This window comes from Bos mutus, chromosome 8 (genome assembly GCF_027580195.1).
Source record: "Bos mutus isolate GX-2022 chromosome 8, NWIPB_WYAK_1.1, whole genome shotgun sequence".
Lineage (NCBI taxonomy): Eukaryota > Metazoa > Chordata > Mammalia > Artiodactyla > Bovidae > Bos > Bos mutus.
This window is the reverse complement of record NC_091624.1, coordinates 36,678,785-36,688,909: the sequence shown is the minus strand read 5'-3', so window position 1 is coordinate 36,688,909 and position 10,125 is coordinate 36,678,785. Positions and strand designations below refer to the sequence as shown.

Here is a 10,125-nt window from a genome sequence, read left to right as displayed (position 1 = left end):
GTGAACCAGGGGAAGCGGAAAGTTTAAGGTTTTGAGGCAACACTGACAAGGAACTGGCCCACCATTTCATAAGTGTGTGTGTGGTTGTGTTATCATTTCATGGAAGAGATAGTGCTAAATAATCATTTAAAAACATGGTATTATTAATTTTCTGGATAACAGTGAGGATGATTTATTGTTAGACAATTGTAATTGTCTATTAAGGGAAAACCAGGATTCTGGGGATTACAATGAGTTTTCGTGTTTATGGGATGATGGTTTTATACATTTTGGGGATGACTGATGTTTAGAATTTTTTCCTTTTCACATTTCCAGTAAAAGCCATTGATTGTCTTACTATTGAACACTGGCATACTGTACTAGTATTCAGTAAAATATTTTTACTGTATGCATGAGCATAAATTTGGAAATCCTCCAAATTTATAATTTCATTTTATGCTTTGTACTTTTTTTTTTTTTTTTTACTAAAATGTTTGCTTATCTAAGCAGCAATCTTCTGGAAAGTTTCTTTTGTCTCCCCTCCCATTTATATTGTTGTGATTTGATGCCTTTATAAACATATACGCACACCAGAAACGTTTATTATAGTTTTAGTTGGGACTCAGGAAGGAGTGAAAATAAATGCATGTGTTTAATTTGCCATCTTTACCCTGAATTCCTATTTGTTTTTGAATTCAGTGGTATTGATCTTTCCCCCTTATAATTTGTGTTTTATGGCTTTATGTTTAAAAAGTTTTTTCTACCACAAGTTTATAAACACATTTATATTTTCTTTTATAACATATATTTTAAACATTAGGTCTTTAATCCTGTGATAAAATGTTTGAAAAATATTGAGGCTGTGATAATGGGAAAGTAGAGGTATTTTAAAAAAGGAAGAGCAATTAGAATCTTAAAAAAAAAGGCTGAGTGACAAAAGGAGAGTAAGCAAAGTATGCTACTTTTCTCTGCAATGAACAACACTTACATGGTCATTACGAAGTAAATTCTGATCATTGCCTAATTGTAGTTGTTGTTCAGTCGCTCAGTCGTGTCCAACTCTGTGACCCTGTGGACTGCAGCACGCCAGGCTTTTCTGTCTTTCACCATTTCCTGGAGCTTGCTCAAACTCATGTGCATTGAGTCAGTTATGCCATCCAACCATCTCGTCCTCTGTTGTTCCCTTCTCCTCATTCCTTCAACCTTTTCTAGCATAAGGGTCTTTTCCAGTGAATCGGGTCTTCGCATCACGTGGCCAAAGCATTGGAGGTTCGGTTTCAGCATCAGTCCTTCTAATGAATATTCAGGATTGATTTCCTTTAGGATTGACTGATTTGATCTCCTTGCAGTCCAAGGGACTCTCAAGAGTCTTCTCCAGCACCACAGTTCAAAGTATCAATTTTTCAGCACTTAGCCTTCTTTATGGTCCAACTCATACAGCCATGCATGACTACTGTATGGTGGTATAGGTGTTTTTAGAGGATACGGTGACAGGGGAAGAGGGTTAGTAAGAGAGCTAAATCTTCACTTTTTGTAATAGGAAATCAACTGATAACTTTAAAAATAAGTAAATTAAAAAAAAACAGAGGTATGAACAAAGCATTTAGACATATGGCACTAACTCCTAGAAGAAGTAGCTTAAGAGTTAAAAGTTGTAGGAAATTGTTGTTCAGAATAAGTGCTTTGGTACTTTCTGATTTTATTAACCATGAGTATGTATTATTTGGTTTTTTTGAATGATACATCTTATAGAAAGAAGAAAGAACAGGATAGTATTGTCAAAGATGAAGGCAGAAAAGGAGAGTAGGGACTCATTCTCTGATGAGATAAATATTATATTACATGCCTATTCAGGTCAGGGCTTGAGGCAAATACCAGGTATGCAATGTGGTAGGATAATTTAGTGAAATATGAAGCTTTGTTTTGCCTGTGTTTTTCTTTTTTTCTCTTTTTGCTGATCATTTTCTTTTCTCTTTAGAGCAAGTGAGGATTTTGGTAGCGTTGAGAGTATCAGCACCCTGATGTCAGAATCCCTTTTACTTTTGTGAAAGTCTAGAGTAAACCTGGGAAGAGGTTTTACCTTGGAGGGACTGAAAAAAGGGAGGGTTTTGGAGAGAATTCCTGAAGACTGTGGAGGGGATTGGTGTGTATGTCTAGCCACTGTGGGCAGTGGGCTCTAATCCCTGACTGGGATGAAGCAAGTGGTAGGACCTAAGTAGATGGCTCTGGGGGTGTCTGGGGAAGCCAGGACCAAGCCCAGAGGCTCTCACAGCTGAACTCCTGTGGCTCAAATGTGGCACAGAGCTATGAGTTGGGAGAGTCCAAAACTCAGGGAGTTGTACCTGCTGGGAACACAGGGGTCGCGGCATTCACTGGTGAGACAAATCCCCTGATGGGAGGGTGTCAGGGGCATGTAGGAAGCCTCCCCTGTGCCTTGCTATTTCTTTGACCTTTGCACAGCCCTTGGCAGATGGGATCCTGAGAGTGTCAGCCCTCCAGTGCAGGGCCTTGGAGTAGGTTCATTGGAAGAACATTTTATATTGTGTCTTTGGCCATGCCATGCAGCTTGCAGGATCTTAGTTCCCCAACCAGGGATGAACCTGGGCCCTAGAAGTGCTGAGTTCTAACCAATGGACTGCCAGGGAATTCCTGAAAGAGCATTTTAAAGTGCAGTAACTCTTGCACATCTGAGTTTATAGACTAAGATCACACCTGCTGCATGATGATAGGTAGGGAGCAGCCCCTGTCTTCACTGGCCTCAGGAGGAGCAGACAGCAAATATTTTCATGACTTGATAATAAGTGGTTAAGTGCTCTGGCATGCTCAGGCCCCAGAGGAAGAACAAGGGGATGCAGCAGACACCTCTAGCTCCTTGTCCCCCTCCCAGGAACTGTCCCCTCCTTTATCACTTGTCCTGGCCCCATCTAATGGTCTCTCTCCCCTCCCTTACCTAAGGGTGAAGTGGGGAATTGAGGGGTTCTCTGCTCTGGGAAGGGAGAGGTATAGGAGAGCCAGGCTGGAGTCTTCTTGTAGAAGAGACTAATTTACATCTGATTTCTGGGGTTCCAAATACCTGTCACTGGAGACTCATTCCATGGGCTCAAGAGGTTAAAGTGGCTAAAGTACCCTGGACTCCAGCTAGGGAAGAAAGGAGAAAAGAAGGGATGAGGAGGATGCATTCCTAGCTGGAAGGAAGCTGAGGCAGGACTTGAGAGCCCAGGTAGGAACAAGAGCACACAGCCCCATTGGGCAAGGAGGAGAGGCCATGCACCCCCTTTCACTGGTCAGGGTGGAAGGGAATCCTCTGGGGTCTTTGGGAGGAGATGGGAACTCTGGGTAGGGCAGGTTCCAGTAGAACTTGTGTTTGCCTGTGTAACAGGCGGGCTCAGGCTCCCACCTCCCTCCAGTATGCCAAAAGACAAGAGTGGACAGCCTCTGGTGAAGCTGAGAGTGAGAGTGCTGGGCAGAAGCAGAGTAAGTGGTGTCTTCAGGGTCTCAGAGGCCTGCAGAACCATTGAGGATGTGTGTCCTGGAGCCACCATCTCTCCATGGGCTGGGATTTCTCCTAGACCCGGAGCAGCCCAGCTCCCACCCCGCCAGTCAGCTTCTCTTTTACTGCCTGCGGGTCTGGGCACCTGGGAAGCAAGGAAAGTCTTGGGGTGGGCGAGAACATAGAATTTTTCCAGCCTGAGCTCCTGATTGGGACCTTAGAGTGTGTGACTCCCCCCTGTGGTGACAGTGGCTTCTCTGCGGACACAAACACACAGAAACAGAAACATGGGAAGAAGGCCAGAATGGCTGTTTATTCAATTGGGTGTAAGTCATATTTACAAAGGAAAAAAGAGCTGGGTAGTGTGTAGTGTGGAGCAGGGTCAGGTCCAGGACCCTGGGTGACCTTTCCTCGGAGGGGCAGGCCTGCTGCCACCTCTCACACTGCCTAGGGGACATGCCCTTCTCTGCCTGTCTAGGCCTGGCCTGATGTGGGCAGTGCAGCCGTGCAGGGTAGGGTGGGAATACAGAAGGGGTGGTTGAAGCTGGAGAAGGGGTGAGGCAAGGCCAGCATGAAGTGGCTGCTCTGGGGCCCCCGGGTCCTGCCTCTCTCCTAGCCTCTCTTGTCCCTTTGGTTGGGGCTCCAAGCCCTGGTGAGACTGGTGGGGACCTCCTGGGCTCCGGGCTGGTCACTGGGCTATGGCCCTTTTGAGATCTCAGTCCTGGGAGGGCAGAAGAGTGGTTTGAGCATGATCGAGGCTCTCCTTCACCTCCCTCCCCCTGTCCCTTTAGCTCCCTTACCTCTTACAGCCTTTGGAACCCTTTCCCTTCTTGCCAGACTTGGGGGCCCCCTTTTCCTTCTTACAGTCCTGGACTGGTTTCCGTGGGGCTGATGGCTTGTCCAGACGCTGCATCAGTTTCTGCACCCAGGCCTCTTTAGGGTCTGCACATAGCTCTGGCTGAGAGCGTTTCCGAGGCGAGAACCTAGGGTTCGGGGGTTAGCAAGCCTGTCCTAGTCTTGCCCATCATGCCCTCCCACTCAGCTGCCAGCCTGCACCCACCCTGTGTACCTACTTACAGGATAGCTGGCATAGCGCAACTCAGGGTTGGGTCCTGCTTCCGGTAGCTGCGGACAATGTTGGCGGGAATCTTCTTTCGGCTGTACCTGAGGCAACAGTCCTGTGCCCCTCCATCACTGCCTGTGGGTGGGGTTCGCAGGGAGTGAGAGGCTGCTTGTAGACTCCTACCCAGGCCTCTCTAGCTCTTCCCCGACCCTGTCCTCCTCCCCCTACCCCCGCAGGCAACTCCTTGATACCTTGGACCTGGAGGATGCAGAAGGCCAGGACCAGGACAAGGATGCTCAGGACCAGTGACTGAGCCATGGCCATGGCAGAGCTCAGGCGAGGTGGGCAGTTTCAGTCTGGGGGTCCGTGTGTGGACTACGACTGGTGTGCTGCCTATTTATGCAGGCGGACACTTTCGCTTCCCCCATCCCTAGGCACTCAGTCCAGGCAAGAGTAGGAATCTCCCTCCTTCCTTCCTGAAAGACACCCAGATCCTGTCCTGGCACCCAGCCTCACTAGTATGCGGAAATTAAAACTTCACACAGCTAGTCAGTCCCCAAGCCGACCCTGTCTCCTGCTCAATAAAAGTTGAATCTGAAAGGCCCGCTTTCTAGCCCCAGCCCCTGTCTTGATGGAGGACTTACCACCTCTCCTCTGGAACACTGTGACTGCCTCTTCAGTTCACTCCAGGCTCCATGTTCTTCCATTCCTTCAAGCAGACTGAGGACTGTTACTAAAATACAAATCTGATTAATGAGTTGTAAGAGTTCTGTGTACATTCTGGATAATAGCCACTTATCAAATATATGATTTGCAAATTTTCCTTCCATTCTGTGGGTTGTTTTTTCACTCTCTTGATATCTTGATAGTGTCCTTTGATGCACAAAAATTTTAAATTCAGTTGATCTAATTTTTCTTCTGTTGTCTGTATTTTTGGTATCATATTTAAGAAACCATTGCCAAATCTAAGCCCTTGAAGGTTTCCCCTTAGGTTTTCCCTGCAGCATTATTGAGGTATAATTGACAAAATTGTGTATGTTTAAAGTGTACAATGTGATGAGTTGATATATGTATATATTGTGAAATAATTACCACAAGTTAATTAATACCTCCACCACTTCATGTAGTTATACCTTTTTATTTTTTGTAGTTAGACAGTTTGAGGCCTATTTTCTTAGCAAATTTCAAGTATAGTATAAATGAAAGTTGCTCAGTTGTATCCGACTCTTTGCGACCTCATGGACTGTAGCCTGCCAGTCTCTGTCCATAGAATTCTCTGGGCAAGAATACTGGAGCGGATAGCTATTCCCTTCTCCAGGGGATCTTCCCAACCCAGGGACTGAACTCAGGTCTCCCACATTGCAGGTGGGTTCTGCACTGTCTGAGCCACCAGGGAAGCCCACGGTACAGTATTGTTAGCTATAATCACCATGTTGTACATTTGATCCTCAGAACTTACTCATTTTATAACTGAAAGTTTGTAGCCATTAAAACATCTCTCCATTTTCCCCAGCCCCTGGCAATCACCATTCTACTTTCTTCTTTGTATTTGACTTTTTTGTTGATTCCCCATATAAGTGGCACCATACAATATTTGTGTTTCTCTGACTTATTTCACTTAGCATAATCCCCTCCAGGTTCCTTCTTTTTCTTATGGAAGTTTTCCCTCTTGTTGTGTCCAACTCTTTGCAACCCTATGAGCTGCATGAGCTATTAGTATATTTTGGAGATTAATACCTTGTCAATTGCTTCCTTTACAATTATTTTCTCTTATTCTGAGTGTTGTCTTTTTGTTTTGTTTGTGGTTTCCTTTGCTGTACAAAGCTTTTAAGTTTAATTAGATCATGTTTGTTTATTTTTGCTTTTATTTCCATTACTCTAGGAGATGGACCATAAAATATCTTATTGTGATTTATGTCAAAGAGTAGTAGTCTTCCTATGTTTTCTTCCAACAGTCTTATAGTGTCGGTCTTACATTTAGGTTTTTAATCCATTTTTAGTTTATTTTTGTGTATTGTGTTAGGGAATGTTCTAATTTCATTCATTTACATGTTGCTGTCCAGTTTTCCCAGGACATTTATTGAAGAGACTGTCTTTTCTCCATTGTATATATTCTTGCCTCCTTTATCATAGATTAGGTGACCATACATAGGTTTATCTCTGGATTTTTTGTACTATTCCACTGATCTATATTTCTGTTTTTGTGTCAGTACCATATTGTTTTGATTACTATAGCTTTGTAGTATGCTCTAAAGTCAGGGAGCCTGACTCCACCAGCTCCATTTTTTTTTTCTCAAGATTACTTTGGCTATTTGGGGTCTTTTGTATTTCCATACAAGTCATAAAGATTTTTTGTTCTAATTCTATGGCTGCATTAAATCTGTAGATTGCTTTTGGTAGTATAGTCATTTTCACAATATTTATTCTTCCAATTGAAGAACATGGTATATCTCCTGATCTGTGTCATCTTTGATTTCTTTCATCAGTATCTTATAGTTTTCTGAGGTCTTTGGCCTCCTCAGCTAAGTTTATTCCTAGGTATTTTATTCTTTTTGTTGTGATGGTCAATGGGATTATTTCCTTAATTTCTCTTTCTGATCTTTAGTTGTTAGTGTATAGGAATGCAAGAGATTTCTGTATTAATTTTGTATCCTGCAAGTTTGCCAAATTCATTGATGAGTTCTAATAGTTTTCTGGTAGCATCTTCAGAATTTTCTATGTATAGTATCGTGTCCTCTGCGAACAGTGACAGTTTTACTTCTTCATTTCCAATTTGGATTCCTTTTCTTTTTCTTCTCTGATTGCCATGGCTAGGGCTTCCAAAACTATGTTGAATAATAGTGGTGAGAGTGGACATCATTGTCTTGTTCTTGATCTTAGAGGAAATGCTTTCAGTTTTTCATCACTGAGAATGATGTTTGCTGTGGGTTTCTTGTATATGGCCTTTATTATGTTGAGGTAGGTTCCCTCTATGTCCACTTTATGGGGAGGTTTTTTTTTTTTTGCCATAAATGGGTATTGAATATTGTCAAAACCTTTTTATGCATCTATTTCCCTAGTTTCTTATTGTCATCAATCTTCATTAGGGCCTCAATCAACTTGACACATGTAGGTTCATCATAGTTGGATGCAAGCACTCAAAGATGGGCATGGCACTGGTCTAATGCTTTGCAACTTTGCAAATCCATGTGCTAAGTCATTGTGATGAGAGTGGTCTTCAACACTTCTTGCAAAACAATATTAATGTCCATTACCCTCCAGCACCAGTGCCTTCCTTGGCCATAATGGTGGGTAATGGGTGGAGCTGAATCTTGAATGTACCCCAGGCTCCATCTCTGAGCTACTCAGAGGTTGCAGGAAAAGAGCCTCCAGAAGTTTTTTAGTTTGATGTACTCCCACTTTGTTTATTTTTAAAAGTATTTATTTATTTATTGGCTATGCTGGGTTGTCATTGCTGTGTGCAAGCTTTCTCTAGCTGCAACAAGAGGGGCCACTCTCCATTGTGGTGCTCAGGCTTTTCATTGTGGTGGTTTCTCTTGTTACGGAGCATGGGCCCTAGGTGCTCAGACTTCAGTAGCTGTGGCGCTTGGACCCTAGAGCATGCAGGCTTCAGTCGTTGTGGCATGCAGGCTCAGCAGTTGCAGCTTGTGGTCACTAGAGTGTGGGCTCATGGAGTTGTGGTACATGGACTTATTTGTTACATGGCGTGTGGAATCTTCTTGGAGTATGCATGTACCCTGCATGGGCAGGGGATTCTCAACCACTGAACCACCAGGGAAGTCCCCACTTGTTTATTTTTGCTTTGTTTTCATAAATTCAAAAATATCATCGCCAAGACCAATGCAGAGGAGATTTTCTTCTGCGTTTTCTTCTAGGAGTTTTATGGGTTTAGGTCTTACATTTAAATCTTTAATTAGAATTAATTTTTGTGGGTGGTGTAAAATAGGGGTCCAGTATCATTCTTGTACATGTGGCTATCCAGTTTTCTCAACACCATTTATTGAAAAGACTATCCTTTCCCCATTTTGTATTCTTGCTTCCCTTTCAAAGATTAGTTGACTGTATATGTGAAGGTATATTTCTGGACTCTATATTCTATTGCATTGGTCTATGTTTCTGTCTTTATGCCTGTACTATACTGTTTTGATTACTAGAGCTTAGTAATATAGTTTGAAAGCAGGAAGCATGATGGCTCCAGCTTTGTTTTTCTTCCTCAAAATTATTCTATTTGGGGTCTTTTGTGGTTCTATGTGCATTTTAGGATTTTTTAATATTTCAGTGAAAAAATGCAATTGGAATTTTGATAGGGATTGCATTGAACTACTTTGGGTAGTTATGGACATTTTAGCAATATTAACATACCAATCCAAGAATATAGGATATCTTTCCATTTTTGTCTTCTCCAATTTCTTTCATCAGTGTCTTATAGTTTTCAGTGTATAGGTCTTTCACTTCCTTGGTTAAATTTATTCCTAGGTATTTTATTGTTTTTGATGCTATTGTAAGTGGGATTGTTTCTTAATTTTTTTCCAGATACTTTGTTGTTAGTGTATAGAAACACAACTGATTTTTTATGTTGATTTTGTATTTTACAACTTTACTGAATTTGTTTATTAGTTCTAAGAGGTTTTTGGTGGAGTCTTTGGGGTTTTATATGCATACATAAATTTTCTTGCCTGATTGCTCTCCCTAAGACTTCCAATACTAAGCTGAATAGAAGTGGTGATGATAAGCACCTGTCTTTTGTTCCTAATATTACAGGAAAAGTTTTCAACTTTTCACACATGAGTATTATGTTAGCTGAAGGCTTGTCATATATGGCTTTTATTATGTTGAGGTACATTCCTTCTATACCCAGTTTATTGAGAGTCTTTAAAAAAAATCATAATGGGTGTTGAATCTTGTCAAATGTTTTTCTGTGTCTATTGAGATGATTGTATGATTTTTATTCTTCAGTTTGTTAATGTGGTGTATCATACTGATTGATTTGTGGATGTTGAACCATCCTCATATCTCTGAAATAAATCCCACTTGATAGTGATGTATGACCCTTCTAATCTGCTATTGAATTTGGTTCTAGTATTTTATTGAGAATTTTAAAATCTCTGTTCATCAGGGATATTGACCTGTATTTTATTTTCTTATAGTGCCTTCATCTGGCTTTGTTATCAGGGTAGTGCTGGCCTCATAAAATGAGTTAGGGAATGTTCCCTCCTCTTCAATTTTTTTTGGAAGAGTTTGAGAAGGATTGATGCTAATTCTTCTTTAAATATTTGGTAGAAAAAATATTTGGTCGTATTCATTAATGAAGCTATCTGGTGCTGGGTTTTCCTTTGTTGGGATATTTTCATTATTGATTGAATCTCCTTACTTGTTATAGATCTATTTAGATTTTCTATTTATTCTTGAGTCAGTTTTGATAGTTTATATGTTTCTGAAATTTATCCATTTCATCTAGGTTACCCAATTCATTGATGTACAATTGTTCATAGTATCCTCTAATAACATTTTTTGTGTTTAGAAAATTGATAGTAATGCCCCCAGTTTCATTTCTGAGTTTAATAATTTGAATTATTTTAAAAACTTGAATTAT

General features: G+C 41.5%; 1 protein-coding gene across 1 annotated transcript; it reads right to left on the bottom strand.

The window, feature by feature from the left end:
• Positions 1–3,762: 3,762 nt before the first annotated feature.
• Positions 3,763–4,941, bottom strand: CCL21 (C-C motif chemokine ligand 21). Its single transcript, XM_005903052.2, has 4 exons — positions 4,784–4,941; positions 4,547–4,667; positions 4,270–4,452; positions 3,763–4,190 (listed from the first exon to the last, which is right to left on the bottom strand). Exons 1-4 carry the CDS (start codon positions 4,854–4,856, stop codon positions 4,166–4,168), a joined length of 402 nt encoding a protein of 133 aa, XP_005903114.1. The 5' UTR covers positions 4,857–4,941; the 3' UTR covers positions 3,763–4,165.
• Between the last annotated feature and the right edge of the window lie 5,184 nt (positions 4,942–10,125).